Here is a 17,881-nt window from a genome sequence, read left to right on the forward strand (position 1 = left end):
AGTAACTTGTATTTCTCTAAGAAAATTATTCAACCAAACTACCTTAGTTGCCACTTGACTCAATGACTTATGCTTAGTTCCTGTTGTGGATAAAGCAATCACTTTTTGTTTCAAGGAACCCTACATCATTGAATTTTTTTTTTTCCCCAAAAAACACACAAAACCCAATTGGTGACTTTTTATCTCATATATTTTTTGCCAATCTACATCAGCACAGGTCAGGCCTCAATCTAAACCAAAGTAATTGGCCTAAACATCATTCCAGAGTCAACAATGCGTTTAATGCACTTAAGCGCTCTTTTACATGATGAATGGTATATTAATCATTTTCTCTTATTTTAGTCACGAAAAATAATTGAAATCGTTCAAAATCTCACCGAAACTTGACACGTGTAGCTTTCTCTCACTGTACGTGTTTTCAAATGTCAAAAATGAATTTAAGCTCTCTCTCCCGATATGTACATTGATTACACTTTTATAATCCTAAAAAGCTTGTAAAGTGTGTTTGGAGAGTAATTAACCAACCGATAATACAATAATATTAATATATTATTTTATTTAAATATTTTTAAATATAATTATTATAAAATATATTTTATATTATTATATTAATTAAAAATAAAAATAGTTTTATTTAAAAAAATTAATAAGTAAATAATAATAATAATAATTTAAAATTATTTTTTATATTATATATTAGATTATTATTAATAATAAAAAATTATTAAAATCTTAATATTTTATTATTGATAAATAAAATAAAATAATTTTAATAATAAAAAATAGATTGTCAAAGTTACTTTATATACCATAAATTAAATACCTTTATTCAATTTTGTATAAACCGTTTAATAGGAATTTTTTAATTAATTATCTACTATTTCATTTGAACAACCTAAAAAAATTTTAAGAAAATATATTTGTGTATAATTTAAACATATAGATAATATAGATAATATAATTAAATAATTTTAAATTAAAGGTGAAATATTATTGAACCATACGATAATATAATATTTTTTTAATTAAATTTAAAAAAAAGTATTATTAAAAAGGCCAAACGACTATTTCCCACCCAAGGTTTAGCGTTTTCTCAAATGTCCCCCCTTTAACTATGGAAACATCAAACACCTACCCATGGCCGGTTAGATTTAACCAAACTCTAACGCCTAAAAATTTTATCTCCTTTTACCCCCCTAAACTTTAAAAGCTAAAATTTTTCCCCAGCCTAAGTTTTAAAAAATCGCAATTTCACCCTAAGGTTTGGTTTTGAAATCTCCGACGACCGTTCCGGCTCTGTTGCCGACGGTCTCTCCCTCCCGAAGCAGCCTCTCCTTCCGGCGAATGCTTTCCTCCCATTTGGAGGCTCGATCGGCGTCGGAAACGGGAAGAGAGACGAAGAACTTCGTCGGGAAAGACGAAGTTCTTCGTCTCCCCAGACGAAGACGAAGTCGTCGTCTTCGTCTGGGAAGACGATCGTCCTCCCACTGGGACGACGATCGTCTTCCCAGACGAAGACGACAACTTCGTCTTCGTCTGGGGAGACGAAGAACTTCGTCTTTCCCGACGAAGTTCTTCGTCCCTCTTCCTGTTTCCGACGCCGATCGAGCCTCCAAATGGGAGGAAAGTATTCGCCGAAAGGAGAGGCTGCTTCGGGAGGGAGAGACCGTCGGCAACAGAGCCGGAACGGTCGTCGGAGATTTCAAAACCAAACCCTAGGGTGAAATTGTGATTTTTTAAAACTTAGGCTGGGGGAAAATTTTAGCTTTTAAAGTTTAGGGGGGGTAAAAGGAGATAAAATTTTTAGGCATTAGGGTTTGGTTAAATCTAACCGGCCATGGGTGGGTGTTTGGTGTTTCCATAGTTAAAGGGGGTACATTTGAGAAACGCTAAACCTTGGGTGGGAAATAGTCGTTTGGCCTATTAAAAATTAAAAACAACAACGAATGACCTCGTGGTAATGCGCTGAGAAATCACAACTATCCACGCCCAGAAGGATTACTAGTTTCCCACCGTCCGTCTCCTTCTCTTGTGCGCACCATCCTATCCTACGCACCCCCTCGCCCATCCCATGACCTTAACTTCACCTGCATAATCTATCTCGATAGTTCCATCGATAAGATTGAGAAAATTAATCTCTGCGAGATCTCTCTGCCGGTGATGTCGAAGGCTCGTGTTTATGCGGATGTCAACGTTCTTCGCTCCAAGGATTACTGGGATTACGAGTCTCTTACTGTTCAATGGGGGTAACTTCAACTCCAATGTTATATTTTAGCTTGAGTTTGCTGTCACTGATCGGATCTAGTAATTAGTTCTTCTTCACGCAATTGAAAGAGCGATATTTTGAATTCGGGAAATGAATTTTACATGCTTGATGCAGAAAACTGTATAATTTTTGTAATTTCGTTTGTTTCGATAGACGATATTTTTGTTAGTGATTGAGGAACTAAGTATCACGAGATATCACTTAGCTTCTGAAACTTGTTCTTTTGTTTTATAGAAAGTGATAGAAATGATTGGTGAATGTCAGATTCTTTTTGGATCATTAGTTTTCCAGATTGATTAAGAATGAGCTTGGCTTGGTGTTTATAAGCAGGACTTCACTTTGCTATTGTTTCTGATAAAAAATCTTTTATTCTATTTGCAAAAAAATAATCATAGCGGGTTGATTGCATACAAGTGTACCAGTTATGAATGGGTAGCAACCCTATGATGATTGTAAAAATGGAATGTGAAGCGTGATATGATTTATTATTGTTAGTTTTATTTAAACATTAATGAATACAAACTTGAAAATGCATCAATTTGTTTAATGTCTTGATAAGAATATCCTTTCTTAGCATTTTACCCTTTTCTTATGTTGCGTATGATGATATTATTGTTTCCATTATATTATATTCATTGTCAATGGCTTTTCTAATACGGTTTATGTGATTTTGATTTTCTTCTTCATAAATTATAAGTTAGAGCTATAATATAATCTTTTTCCTGCTATAGCAATTATGACTTATACTTCTTTTTGTTATTCTCTTCTCTGTTTGTAAAAATAGTAACTATTTATACTTCTCTAACTTTTTTCTATGTCCTTTTCAGTGATCAAGATGATTATGAGGTTGTTCGGAAGATTGGACGAGGAAAATACAGTGAAGTTTTTGAAGGTATAAATGTTAATAGCAATGAGCGTTGTGTAATCAAGATCCTCAAACCTGTCAAGAAAAAGAAGGTAATCTCTTCATATCTTTTCATGAGGGTTTGTAGCTTATGAATGAAGATGCTGCTTTGCTTTAAGTTACATTTTCAACAATCAATGTCTTCTTTGCTTTATTTATGATGTTTGACTTTATGGTTTTTATTATTTAAGTTAAAAGGTAACAATAATTATGTACTTCCAGATGGGTAATATTTCATGATGTTGTTATCCAAGATGGTGTATTTTATAAGATATTTTTTATTGATGTGCACAGAAGGATTTGTTGCTACTTTATTTGATAATGTTCAAGGCTTAACTATAATGATTGTATTTATCTTTTTTGCAGATAAAGAGGGAGATAAAAATACTTCAGAACCTTTGTGGGGGCCCAAACATTGTCAAGCTTCTTGATATTGTTAGAGATCAGTATTCAAAAACTCCTAGCTTGATATTTGAGTATGTGAACAGTACAGATTTCAAAGTTTTGTATCCCACATTGACTGATTATGACATACGCTACTACATATATGAGCTTCTCAAGGTACATTTTCTATTGATTGATTATTTTGGTTTAATGTTTCTAAATGCTTCTTACTTGTATACCCCTTCACAACTTAATTCTGTCTAATTGTGCTCAGCCATCAATTTTTTTGGTGAACCCTATCATTAGAACTGAAAATAGGAGCCTTTTTATTTCATCATCATTGGTTGATTCGAAACCATCAAATCAACAATTTGTAATTGTCATCTTGTCGTTTTATTTATTCTAAGAGATTTTTTTAAACATGTTTTACCCTACTTAACTTTTGGAATATTTACCACCTACTTTCAGAAATCAACAGGAAGGATTTTATGATTAGCTTTTTTCATGCACTGCTTTTTATATTTTTAATTTACAAGTAGTCTATATTAAGTAATTATGTCACTCATTAGTTTGAAGATGAAGGCTGGCTATTTAGTTTTTTTAGTGGGCTTTAAAACTTTTTTTTGTGACAATCCTCTGACAGAGACCCTTTTCCATGCTAATCCACTTTGTTGCACAACTGTAAGTTTGATTTGAATGGCTAGAGAACTCTGGCAGGAAGGTTCTATTATCCCACTTTTCATTCTAATTATTTTCTGTATTAAATTTGCAGGCATTAGATTACTGCCATTCACAGGGAATCATGCACAGAGATGTCAAACCTCACAATGTTATGATAGACCATGAGTTGCGAAAACTCCGTTTGATAGATTGGGGTCTTGCTGAATTTTACCATCCAGGCAAGGAATATAATGTTCGTGTGGCTTCTAGGTAAAGTTGTAAAGCATTGTAAATTATGGTGGAAAATTGTCTTTTAAACTTTTTGAAAATGATCAGTTGAAATTTAATCCCACATAATTAACTTTTAATCTTAAGAATCAAAAGATACATCTTGCATCATGTAAGATACATGATTAATCTAGTAATGTTGAAAATTATTGAGTAAAGTGGCTTGAAGGTTTTTTTACACTAAAATTATTGCAGCCTGCAATGAAGGATTTTCTTGGCCTGACAGTCATTAACCTAATACGTATTCCCAAGCTTTCACTGTACTGAAACTGTGGTGTTTTTGTTAACATCTGGAAGGGTGTAATTCTGACAAGGAGTGTATGGATTTGTGCTCACTCTTATATTTTGTAGAATGGCATGACAAACACTGAATATCGCAGTTGTTTTGTTTAGCATTAATTTTAAAGTCTATGATCCTTTAAGAATTTAAGCTCTTGGGATTTACAGTTCATGGAGACAACTTTCCTGAAAAGAACTAGTATTTTGTCTGTTGAGCAGCTAAACTAAATGGTAATCCATTTATCAAAATTTCTAATTATATCAATCTCAAAGAATGGAGTCTGGAAATCACTGCCTGAAGTTCCTAATAGAAGCTTGTACACCTAGTGTATCCACTGTTTCTTGCTTAAGTTAAAGCTCCAGGGCATAATGATATATAGGTTACTTCTTCTATAAGTTAATGGTAGTTTAAAATTTGAAGTGAAGGCAGTTTGTGGCAGTAAGTTGTTCTTGTAATCAGTTTGTGGGCTAAGTTGTGGAATTTCCATTAATGGTTTGCACATTGTGAAGGTCTCTTTTAATGTTTATAATTCATACTGCTGAACTGATTCATCCTTTTCAAGGGACTAAAGTTTCTATTCTTATTGCCCAGATACTTTAAGGGACCCGAACTTCTTGTGGATTTACAGGACTATGACTATTCTTTGGATATGTGGAGCCTTGGTTGCATGTTTGCTGGAATGGTAAGGGTTGCTTCTGCTAGATTCTACTTGTATTAATGTAAAATTTTCACTTGAAGTGCTGTCTACTCTCTGGATTTAATTTCAGTGGATCTATTTGCGTTTGTTTTCTTTTATTTATATAATTTCTTAAGTGGTCGATCCGATTCAAGTTGGCTCAGCTCTAATGAGCCTATCTCGAGCTAAAGCTCCAAATGGGCAGCTCTGATTGAGATCGGCTTGTTTGTCCTTCCAGTGACATTGTTCATCCTGCTGGTAGTCCTCCAATGGCACCGTGCACTGCTAAGTTTGGATTTGATCCGAATCAACCCCACAGTTTTTTTGGAAGATATACATGGATCATGTTTTATTTACTTATTATGATTATTCCTTTTGTAGATATTTCGAAAAGAACCATTCTTTTATGGTCATGACAACAATGACCAACTTGTCAAAATTGCTAAGGTAATTCCACTTCTAGCTTTATTTGTTGAGCAGCTAGAGATATATATTCATTGTCTTTCATATTGTTGTGTATCATAACATATCCATTAGGATCATTTAGTGAGTCAGAAATATTTTTTAGTACTTTATTTGGCTGTAATTCCTATTGTAGTTTTCTGTCGGCATGTCCAATGACCAGGCTGCAATGACCCTGAAGGGAAGTTTCTATCAATATAACATGCATTAGTTGCCAAGCAGGATGTGTACTAAAGTTTGATTGCTTTAAAACAAACAAACTTGTAAATCTGTACAGGTTCTAGTGCTCTATATGAGTTTTAATTCTTCAAATTCAGCTGTCTTTGAGGAAATTCCCAGAAATTTTGATTAGTATTGTGACTCTTTAGATTCCAAATTACAGCATATTGGTGGACGTATTTTCCTGTGCGTGTTGTTGGTCTGCACAACCAGACTGAATGTTAATGGTTGTTACTTTGAGAGTCCAATGCTCAAGGATTTTCTCTTGGTTGGAGGGGAAATTGCTAATATTGTAGGATTGAAATCGAGCCACCTGAAGCCAAAGATTATATATTGTTGCCTAAAACTTTAACAAACGCATTTTGCTATGTTAACAGTCCAATTAAGGCTGATTTGAATATTGTGTCCTGATATTTTGTAGTATATTAGTGCATGATTTATTTGATGATTTTGATGCCCTTAAAACTGCCTGATGATTTCAATGATTTTCTGTATACATGTTACTGCATGCATAACCAAGCCTCGTTTGTGAAATGAAAATTTGATGCCATAGATCCAATGTTTTAATGCTTTTCCAGGTTCTTGGAACTGATGAGTTAAATGCATACCTGAACAAATATCATTTAGAGCTTGAACCTCAACTTGATGCACTTGTTGGGAGGTATACTAAACATGAACTTCATCCTTGCTTTGATTTGATACCTTAACATGGACCTTCTGTGGGAACATCTTGTGTGCAACATTCTGCCCTTCCTTCTGGATGGAAATTTCAATTATGATTGAATTACCTTCTCTAGATGGATCGATAGATGAAAATCACATATCCTCAATTTTAATTGATATGCTAATTTAATATAATGCAGGCACAGTCGCAAACCTTGGTCCAAATTTATTAATGCAGATAATCAGCATCTGATTTCTCCAGAGGTCATCTGTCTCTTCTTATGAGAAAATGAACTGTCAAATCATTTTTAATTTAGCCCAATGATTGATACTCATTCTTTAAGGTATTTGACATGCAGGCTATTGATTTCCTTGACAAGCTCCTTCGGTATGATCACCAGGATAGACTAACTGCCAGAGAAGCAATGGTAATTTTATATTTGCTTTTTGCTAGTATTTATCTCTCGTTTTTCAAATGAATTTAGAATCTGTATGTTGCACATCTCCTTTTTCCATTCATTTTATCGATTTCCTAAGGAGCAATGGTCACTTTGTCCCTTCAAAAAGCATGAAGTGACTGATTTTAGGTTGAATAGATGGGCATTAGTGGCCACTTAAGGACTTCCTAACTTGCTTTGCATTCTATTTGCATGCACTAGATGCTAGGGTTGGATTAGAGTTGGCTGAAGCTTGATTGCCAATTTGGCTCCTTTGAGATTGAATCAAGCAGTTACGGATTGAGCTTGATTTCAAGCTATGGGTATGCAACACTATTGAGCTTGATCCTTGGGGGTGCTTGACTTGATAGACTTTAAGCAGTTTGTGTATGCAAATAAAATGCCGTTTTGTGTCAGTGTTACATTATGTAAGTTGCACAAAAAAATGGTGTTGGTTTGCTATGTAACTTAGAAGTTTATCAAACTCAAGTCTGTGTGCATGGCTCAAGCTTGTATCTACAACACCGAGCCCATGCAAGCCTAGCTCAAGCATCACCCAGCTTGAACTCATCTCCTTCAAAACTTTTCGAGCTCCAACAGACCCAAACTCAAGCTCAGATCAGCTTGAATCTAACCCTACTAGATGCCAACTTTTATAAAATTTGTGTCTGATTTGCTATTACATGTTCCTGTTTTGTATTTATCTTTGGTAAATAGTATACGATTGTTGTTTAAAAGCATATATTTACAGTATGATAGATCAGTTTGTTTAAATTGCCCCTCAGGCTGAGAGCCCAGAGTTACCCTAGAATTTAAATAAGCTTTGTATAGGGGTTTTTATATGAGTTCAAATTGACATGAATTTGGTACTTTTCATTTTTTCCCCACTCCCTGCAGCAATGTAATATAAGTACAGCAGAAATAATGCATTTTCACCTTTATTATTATTTTTTTTTCTTGAAACTTTTGTAAGAAATTTTGTTATTATAATTCCAAGAAAATTATATGCACTCATTTTTAAATACACACAAATGATGTGTTATTATATGATTGAATGGTTTTAAATTAAAGATAAACTAACATTCAATCACATGATGATATATAATGTGTGTACTATTTTGCGTACTCAAAAGTGTGTGTGTATATATATATCATTGTGCTTTTGATTCACACGTGTTTTGGTAATAATATGTTGTCTTAATTCAGGGCCATCCATATTTCGCACAAGTTAGAGCTGCAGAAAGCAGCAGAACACGGACGCAGTAACTTTTCTGATGGAGTTGTTGGGCATTTGAAAAATGTAATATCATACAATAGCATACCCTATGGAACGGTCTTGGCCGGTTGTAACAGTGTTAGCCAATTAAGGGTTGTGGATAGCTGTTTATTGTTTTATCCAGTTGGTTTGTTAAGACCGATCTTAAAACTATTTTTACCCTTGGAGCTTTTACCTTCTTTTTGGTCACATTTTTCTATCTTGAGAGGCGAAAAAATTAACAAAGCAAAGCTAAGAGCAAACGTAAAAGTCGGTGAGCGTTTGCTTTCGCCATTCTTGAAAATGTTTTAGTAATCAGGATATCAAATGTAGACATTTCCCAAAGAAATGGCATAAATAAACAGGTCACCGCGCCCAGGAAACTCGACAGGCGAGAAAAACAGTTGTACCAAAGTTAGTCACTTGCTCCTTTAAAGGCCATCAAGTCACGTAGTAATTCAAATGCATTAGGATTTCTATCCATTAACCATTACTAATTTATGGAACTATAAAATTTTATGCATAAATAATAAATATAAATTTGTTTAATGGGTATAAATAATGAACATAAATTTGATTAATGGTTATAAAATCAATAACTAGATTCTAAATTTATTTTATTTAATATTAGTAATTCAATCTCACAAATGATAATATGATTTGAATAAGATTTTTCATTATCTAAAAAAATTTAAACACAAAATTGTTTACAAAAAATAATATATTATTATATTATTATATAATTATATAATTTCAAATTAAAAATAAAATAATATTTAATTTTATAACAAAGAATTTTATATGTGTTAGTAAATGGTGAACATTTCTAGGTGGACCTTATCTTGGAACAGTAAGAAAAGTTGAGAACCAATTGCATTGCACCGATGTGTTTAACATGTCAGTACTCAGCAAAATTCCCGTTCTAAGTATACATAATTTTTAATAGATAATTATATATATAATTGGTATATTAGTATTTAGATAGGTATTATATTATTATTAATTTAAAATTATTCAATCATATAATGATATACCAATTATATGTAATTTTATTATATTTTTATATGGTAAAATGAAATGATAATTACAGTAGACTTAGGAACTTTTCAACACCAACCTTCTATTATCTTTGTCCTCTTTTATTTAAAATGCATGAAGGGTTGTTGGCCTAATTTGAGACATAGGAAAATAGTTTGATTTAAAAGGATTCAATTGGCTGCTATAACATAGGAGATCTAGTTTATGAGTTTTTCAAATTGGATTTTAAGTTTAGATACAAGACCCGTGGGTTAGTATGGACTAACTTGATACTATTTATATGATTAATAATTATAATATAAAATTTTATTTTTTTATTAAAATTAATGAACTAGTCTATTTAAAACCTGCTCTAACCCAACCATATATATATATAATATCGAGCTTCGAGTTTTAAAGTTTTCATAGGATTATCTTAACAGAATGGTCCATTTTTATACGAGCCTAAGGTTTGGCTTAGCTCAATAAATCATGTCAAAGTTAGTCTAACACCTCTAGACACGCATATGGACCTTGAAGTGTTGGCAACAACATTCATGGTCGTGCTTGGTAAAACATATTCCATTGCAGCCATGATACCAAGATGCCCAGTGTCCACTTGATATAATATTATACGACCATTGCATATTGACCATACTTGATATAATAAGGGCCCAGTGTCCACTTGGCCATATATACTAACATTCTAGGAAGTATGAAGTAGTCCAGGAGCAGAACCTTTTCCGTAGCTTGCGTCTGCAGAACAAGGAGCTGAAATTTGTAACCACCACCGCCTCTCACAGCATACCGGTCTTTCTGTTAGTGGAAGAGTCCCTTTCAAATGCCTCTTCCTTACCTGCAAGATGGGGCCGAGAACTTGTATTTTTCCATTAACTTCAATCTGCTTTTTTCTCTCTCTAATAAAATTCTCTTTTTTTTTCTGTCTCTTCTTCTCTTTTCGGTAAAACCCAATTCAAACGAGAAAACGACCATGGAGCTTTTTATTGAGTTGGTCTTCGCTGTTGCTTTTTCTCTTTTCGTCTCCTTTTTTCTGGCCAAGTTTCTTTCAGGGTCTTCTTCTTCTCGTTTGACTTCCACTGATGACTTGGTCGCTGAAGAGCGAAGATTCCAAGCTAAGATGAAAAGGAATGGTTTTGAATGTGAGAGAAGAAATGCGTTTGTTGAAGAAGTTGTGGAAGTTGCGGATTTGGGTGAGATGAGGGAAGATAAGCTAGTGCTGGAAGAGATCTTGAAGGATGGTTGTGGATCACCTGATGATGTCAAGATTGATGAGAATAAAGTTTTGAGAGAAGTGGAGATTGAATTTGGGGAAGAAATTGCTGATGGTGTTTGCGAATGTGAGGATAATTTGGTGGCGGGAAGCGTTGAGAGTGAAAAAGTTGCTAACTTTGAGACAGTTTTAACTAAAGATGAGGTTTTGGAGAGTGAGAAAGATTTAACTAAAAATGAAGTTTTGAAGGGTGAAAACGAGAAGGAAGAAGCAGATGATGACAAAGGCTGTGTGTTTGAATGTGAAGAGATCGTTGTGGATAATACTGGTGAGAGTAAAAAGATTACGAAAATGGAGACAGAATTTAGTAAACATGAAGATGGTGTGACCAAAAGTGGAGAGATTGAAATTTTAAAGGGTGAAGCAGAACAAGATGGTGTTAAGGAGGTGTTGTTTGATGAGGATGATGATTGGGAAGGAATAGAGAGAACTGAGTTAGAGAGGCTCTTTGGTGTTGCATTGGCATTTGTTGGGAATAAGAGTAATGCTCATCGGATTTCAAGTCTTGGCAGCGATGTTAGGATTCAGCTCTATGGACTCCACAAGATTGCCACTGAAGGCCCTTGCCATGATCCCCAACCGATAGCATTGAAGGTCTCTGCTCGCGCGAACTGGTATTAAGCTTCTTCTTTCAATTTTTAGATCTATGTTCACATATCATATTCTGCTTGGATGTTAGTTTGCTCAAAAATGATTATTTCTACATTCGGTATTTTTTATCCATCTTTTTTTTTTGGGTTCACGGGCGAAGAGTCATTTGTCTTAATTAGAATGCTCCAATTATATTATTGGTCAATTGGGTCCAGTACTGCCATGGAGTTGATTAGCTGCACATGTATAGGAATTTGAATAAGCTCAAGTTTTGAGAAATGATTGTGTCGCTGATTTAAGGGAATCTCAATTAGTGATATTAGCTTTTCATTTAAGGAAAGAAAGAGAAGACATGGTTTTTGCACCCTGCATGTTCTGGCATAGAGCAAACTTTGAATTAGGTTCAGGACAGTAATGCAGATAAATTTAGTGTAATTTTTGAAATAGCTAAATAAGGTCTTCCCTTTATGGGCTATAGCTTGATTGCTAGGCATATAAAAGGCTCATGGCTTCATTGATGGAGGAAATTTTATTTTCTGATAGGAAGGCGTGGAGACAACTTGGGGACATGGCTCCAGAGGTTGCTATGGAGCAGTATGTCACTGTTCTCTTGAGAAATATCCCTGGGTGTATCCCAGATGAAGTCAGTGTAAGTAGTTCCTCTTGAAGCATTTATTGCTACCAGTATCTCTGAGGCTTCAACGGTTGAGAAACTAAGAATCATGCTCTTTTGATGTACAGGGAGATAGTAAGCAGATTTTTGCTGATGATGAAACTTGTAGGAAGCTAGCTTCTGATCTAAACAGATGGAGAAGGGACCAACTAGCTGCTGTAAATGGGAGGTAGTTATCAATAAAATACTTTCATTTAGGTTGATTTTATGAGGCTATCGGAGTTCCTTAGTCCTTCTCTTGTTCTTTGTCACTTCCACTATAGGAACAAGGTTGAGCTATCGTCGTGTCATGAAGGCTTAGTTGTGAATGGATCTTTGATTCAGTTGCCTTGAGCCAAGGTGTGTATATAGTTGTTTTTTTGTGAATGTTCATGATTTTTAATTTCTTTATGCCCAACATAGGACTAGTTTCGAGCTGAGCCAAGCTCAAGCTCAAGCTCGGCTTGACTTGAGTGGAGCCAGCATGCCCAACTACATGAACAAAATACTCAGCAAAAGATGATATGTATGTCGATGTCTTGTGCCTTGCATGTGATTAATAAAAAATCTTTATTTATTTGATGTCAAGTGCAAAACAGACAAGTATGCTCATAGAATTGTTGCAAAAGGATGAACATATTTTCAATGTTGCATAGAACATATTTTTTCAATGTTGCATAATTCTTATAAATCATACTTGGAATTGCCTACTGTTGCTCCATGAGAAAATAGTTAAGGAGATGCAATTAAGCAGAGTCACATCTCCTAAATTTAATCACATTGTAATGTCTTTTTTCAAAACAAAGATATTTATTGGCTTTAATAACTTAGCTTGGTTTAAAATTCAGGCAATTGAAGTGCAATTCTATTTCAATTGCTTTATCAACCAATAAAATTCTGTATACATACTTTTGAATACACAATTAGATACATAGATGATGTGTCAGCATGTGATTGAGCAATTTGAAATTAAAGATAAAGTAACACCCAATCACATGATTATACATCATCTATATATTCAATTATGTATTCAAAAGTGTGTACGCTCAACATTGCTCTTCATCAACATAGTGGGCTCTCGAGAAATCTCACAGCTTACGAGTGTGAAAGATGTTGAGTTCACTTCTAGTATTGCTAATACTAGAATGTTTATACGCAAGTAGATCTTATACTTTCAGTGCCAAAACTGTACGTATGGCTATATCGATTAATTTCCAACTGATTCCTGCAGCTTATGTGTTTAATATAGTCAGATAATATGATTTTAGGGTAGGGGATTCATCAATTGCCTGGGAATTGTTCATTTTGAAAATAATTTTATCAGTTTCAACCAAGTTAAAGTGCAGGAAGCTTGTGAAATTGTTTTCAAAATTATTTATTAATTTTTATGAAGGGAAGCCCTTTGCTACAGAGGAACTATTACATTGGATTGGATTGTATCCTTAATAGCATATGATGTTTGAATAAAATGGTTGTAAAATTAAATGCAAGTGGAGTTATTATATAGTCTTATTCAATTAGCTGTATAAGGAAAGACCGAGGCTATATGAATACACTTTTAGATATACAATTGAGTATAGAGATGATATGTCGTCATCTGATTAAATGTTATTTTATTTTTAATTCAAAATCATCTAATCATATGATGATTTATTATCTGTATTTTCAATTGTATATCTAAAAGTGCATTTATATAGTTTTATAGACAAGGAAAAGGGCTTGATGGGTGATGGGTGATGGTTGGTGGTATTAAATTGTGGTCTGATTCTACCGATTATCAATGTTTTTTTGTTTCTAATAATTATTGTAGGAATGTTTCTTTTCTTTGTGATATCGACATTCATTTAAGTTAAGAATTGATTAGTGATTTCAAAGAATTGATGGCGATGCATAATCAGTTATGTATTTATCAAAAAAGACGGACTTGAATTATTATAAGACCAAAAGACTTATTCCCACCCATGGTTTGGTGTATCTCTAAATTCTTCCTTTTAAATTTTAAAAATTTAAATATTTATTCGTCTGTTAAATTTTATTATTATTGTTATAAGTAAAATTATCATTTAAAAATTTTATTTAAAGAAAGAATAAATTATTTCTTTTTCTCATCTTAGTTTTGAAAACTAACATTTGCCCTATAATTTAGTTTTAAAAAGTTATTTTTTTACCCTTATCTGGAGTTTTCATATTTTGGGGTTAACAATTGCCCCTCCAAAGTTGAAAACATTACATTTACATCCCAAAAAATTCATTTTCTTTTTTTGGCTATCATTTTTTTTGGCAATTCACTCTCATGCATCATCAACTCATCACTAACACCTTCTCTCCTTCTTTGGTCATTTTTCGATGCAAAAACCATCAAAAATCTGGTTGAAATGGTCGAATTTGTCGCATAGATTTGTGCGACAAATTTGGCCATTTCAATCAGATTTTTGATGGTTTTCACTCCGGAAAACCACTGAGGGAGAGGAGGTGTTGGTGATGGGTTAACGACACGATGGAGTGAATCACTGGAAAGAACAATCGTCGGAAAGAGAGAATAAATTTTTTGCAGTGTAAATGTAATGTTTTAAACTTTGAGGGGCAAATGTAGAATCCATAGATGGTTGGGATAAAAAAGTAATTTTTTAAAATTAAGTTTGGACAAAAATGATTAGTTTTCAAAATTAAGGTGGAAAAATGAGATAAATTGTTTTGCTTTAAATAAAATTTTTAAATGATAATTTTACCCTGAATAGTAACAATAAAATTTAACAAACGAATAAGTATTTGAATTTTTAACACTTAATAGGTAAAAGTTTAGGAATGCAATAAACCTTGGGTGGGAAAAAGTCTTTTCGGCCTTATAATAAATATATATCTTGTAATTCACATTATCAACAAGATAGATATACAAGTTATTGGAGTTCAAAAGCATCTACAATATTCTTTGCAAATATACCATTCATAAATTATTCCAATGTTCCATCCCTAAGGCGATGAGATTCATAAATGATTGCAATAAAATATAGTAATGAGGACAAATTAAAACTCCTTTTATCCACATCTCTAACCTTAAGAATGTAAGCCGTATAAACATTTTTTTATCCACAATTTTATCTAAAATTTAGTTAAGAATCAAATAAATTTAGTAACAAATCCATTTTAATCAAATAAATATTTTATTGGGTTGTTTTTTATTCTTCAAGAATTAAATCTGAAATTTTATGATTTTTTAGGGTTAATTTGAATTATAAACATGATTGTTAGCCTTGTTTATATGATTCAGAATTAGATTTTGTGTTAAATATGTAGAATTCTTAAGTAAAATTAAGATAGAAGTGGTAGGAGTGATTAATTTTACCCAGTTTTTTCGTCAATTCTGATTGTTTATGGTTAATTTTAATTTTAAGAATGGTATTTAATCATTTATTTACTTCAAATTTCAAATTTACATTAGTATAAAAGATTGATATGATTTTAATATTTTGAGTAGGGTAGCCAGGGCATGCAAGGTAGGGGCAATAGGGTTAAAATATAACTTTTAAATTTTGGGAGGTGACTTGTAAATGTATAAAATATAAAGGTTTTTTAATAAATTTAACAAATTATGTTATATATAGTTCAACTTGTAGAATTTGGTGAATCTATAACAACATTTTACAAAATGTTGTTGTAACCAATTTTGTTTTATTAATAGTAGGAATTTTTCTTTTTGAAAATCACTAAAGTAATATTTAAGATCGGATACAGAGGACAATGAAAATACATATATGAAAATATGACGAGAAATATTGGTGGAAATAAGAAAATGTTGATAATTGAACAAAAAAACTACATACGGGGGATTAATTAAGACTTCAAGGTCTTGTTTGAGAATCGATATAAGATAAAAGCGTATTCACATAATAATAAATGATGAAAATTCAATCAATTAATTGTTTTACAATATCCAAGATGATCATGACATGTGATGTTTAATAGTGTTTGCTAGAAAAATGAAACAAGTGATACTTCTTTACATGCCAATCACTTGTAAGGAAACAAGGGCAAATTTGTAAAGAATAACATTTTCAAGGAAATTACACAAAAGAACCTTCCATTTCAATAAAAGAGTTCACTATTGTGTGTTAGTTAATCCGAAAATGGCACAACTACAGTGTGACCTAAAAGAAGATGAAAGATATAATATGAACGTTGATATTGATGAATGATATTCTAATGGAAAATCTTGAGTTTGATTAAACGATTCATATTAAAACAAGTTTACATTTAATGGGGTGTATATTAGAGTGGAGAGAATCTAATCTAGTGGACGATTTAAAGGTCTAGTTTGTTACGGTGCAACTTTAGTAAATATTTATGTCACTGCTTTAAAAACAATGCATTGAGTTTTGTCATCTTTTTAGGATCTTCTTTATGAAAGTATTAGTAATGGTTAGACATGGCGGTGGGTCGTCTCGGTCTAAAGTTTGCATAGTTGTGAGTCTTTGAGTCAAACTGACTTGTAAAAATATATAGAGTGGAGGGAACCTAATCTAGTGGATGGCTTAAAGGTCTAGTTTGTTACAGTGCAACTTTAGTAAATATTTATGTCACTACTTTAAAAACAATGCATTGAGTTTTGTCGTCTTTTTAGGATCTTCTTTATGAAAGTATTGGTGATGGTTAGACATGGCGGTGGGTCGTCTCAGTCTAAAGTTTGAATAGTTGCGAATCTTTGTATCAGACTGACTTGTAAAAATATATAGGTCCATGACATAATTCATGTTATAATTGGTCATGCCATACCGAGCCCTTCATGGGCCAACCCATGGATTTTTGGTAGGTCAATTTGTTAATTATATATTTTTTATTTTTTAATTATATTTTGTTATGTCTTTGGGGTTTTCCATACTAATTTTTTATTTTTTTTCACAAGAATAATGACAAATAATTAATAAATTTAGATGCTTCACATTATTTTTTGGTTTTCTCATAAAATTAATAATAAATTTATTATTACTTTTTAATTTCTTATAACATTAATGAATACTTTTATATTCTTCATGTAAATTATTTGGTTTCTCTATGTAATAATAACTAATCAATAAATTTTTTAAAATAATTAATAATTTAAAAAAAAAAGTACACAGTATTGTGCCAGGTTGGGTCGGCCTGTGCTCTAAACTTCACAATCTGTAGACTATTACAGTGTGTGTAAAACCCCTACGGGTTATGCGAAAACAAGGGGGCTTGGGCCAAGTTTATTTCCTCATCGTGTCTAGTAATGGTTCTATACAATGCGATATGAATTTTAAAGTACATGATATTTTTGACAAAAAAAGAAACGTTATAAAATGCATTTCAAAGACATACATTAGAAAGTGACTTTCAATACAACTATTATAGTCAACCAAGTTTTGATGGGAGATCAAATATTTACATAAGCAACATCGTTGGTGGGCACAAGTAATAAGGATTAAGTATAATGTTTTTTTTATTTGAAGGGAATGACTGTTAATCTTAAAATATGAAAATTATAAATAATGAGGTTGAAAAAATAACTTTTTAAAATTAAGTTAAGAGAAAATTATTAGTTTTTAAAATTAAGATAAAAAAATGAGAAATTATTTTTTTCTTTAAATAAAATTTTTAAATGACATTTTTACTTTTAATAGTAAAAACAAAATTTAATATATAAGTCGATATTTAGATTTTCAAAAACAAAATTTAATATATAGGTAGGTACTTAGATTTTCAAAACTGAATGGGTGAGACTTTGATCGCACTAAATCTTGGGTGGGAATAAGTCTTTTGGCCCAACAACGAGTGAAAAACAAAGCACGATCCTGTGGACCGTTTCCAGATTTTTCAT

At 32.5% G+C, this 17,881-nt stretch overlaps 2 protein-coding genes across 5 annotated transcripts; both read left to right on the plus strand.

Moving 5' to 3' along the window:
• Positions 1-1,958: 1,958 nt before the first annotated feature.
• On the plus strand, positions 1,959-8,704 carry LOC123199390 (casein kinase II subunit alpha-2). The gene is made up of 10 exons (XM_044614360.1): positions 1,959-2,246; positions 3,094-3,223; positions 3,537-3,731; positions 4,327-4,484; positions 5,374-5,464; positions 5,840-5,905; positions 6,718-6,800; positions 7,003-7,066; positions 7,162-7,230; positions 8,446-8,704. Exons 1-10 carry the CDS (start codon positions 2,161-2,163, stop codon positions 8,503-8,505), a joined length of 1,002 nt encoding a protein of 333 aa, XP_044470295.1. The 5' UTR covers positions 1,959-2,160; the 3' UTR covers positions 8,506-8,704.
• A 1,447-nt stretch (positions 8,705-10,151) lies between these two features.
• Positions 10,152-13,791, plus strand: LOC123198807 (acyl-CoA-binding domain-containing protein 3-like). Of its 4 annotated transcripts, none has more exons than XM_044613590.1 (5): positions 10,158-11,416; positions 11,937-12,042; positions 12,135-12,235; positions 12,330-12,405; positions 13,439-13,791. In XM_044613590.1, the coding sequence occupies exons 1-4, from the start codon at positions 10,353-10,355 to the stop codon at positions 12,397-12,399; spliced, it is 1,341 nt and encodes a 446-aa protein (XP_044469525.1). In that variant the 5' UTR covers positions 10,158-10,352; the 3' UTR covers positions 12,400-12,405; positions 13,439-13,791. The 4 variants fall into 4 exon arrangements, 3 of the variants coding, with proteins under 3 accessions (XP_044469525.1, XP_044469528.1, XP_044469524.1); XM_044613593.1 differs by having other exon boundaries at positions 13,444-13,791; XR_006498154.1 differs by lacking the exon at positions 13,439-13,791 and having other exon boundaries at positions 10,152-11,416; positions 11,941-12,042; positions 12,330-12,627.
• The last annotated feature ends 4,090 nt before the right edge of the window (positions 13,792-17,881 follow it).

Source organism: Mangifera indica, chromosome 16 (assembly GCF_011075055.1).
Source record: "Mangifera indica cultivar Alphonso chromosome 16, CATAS_Mindica_2.1, whole genome shotgun sequence".
In the NCBI taxonomy this organism is placed as follows: Eukaryota; Viridiplantae; Streptophyta; class Magnoliopsida; order Sapindales; family Anacardiaceae; genus Mangifera; species Mangifera indica.

Coding starts and splice junctions, on each gene's coding strand:
- LOC123199390 (XM_044614360.1), top strand. CDS start 2,161: ATGTCGAAGGCTCGTGTTTATGCGGATGTCAACGTTCTTCGCTCCAAG. Junction 3,732..4,326: donor ACATATATGAGCTTCTCAAG/GTACATTTTCTA, acceptor TTAAATTTGCAG/GCATTAGATTACTGCCATTC. Junction 7,231..8,445: donor TAACTGCCAGAGAAGCAATG/GTAATTTTATAT, acceptor GTCTTAATTCAG/GGCCATCCATATTTCGCACA.
- LOC123198807 (XM_044613590.1), top strand. CDS start 10,353: ATGCCTCTTCCTTACCTGCAAGATGGGGCCGAGAACTTGTATTTTTCC. Junction 11,417..11,936: donor GTCTCTGCTCGCGCGAACTG/GTATTAAGCTTC, acceptor ATTTTCTGATAG/GAAGGCGTGGAGACAACTTG. Junction 12,236..12,329: donor CTAGCTGCTGTAAATGGGAG/GTAGTTATCAAT, acceptor CTTCCACTATAG/GAACAAGGTTGAGCTATCGT.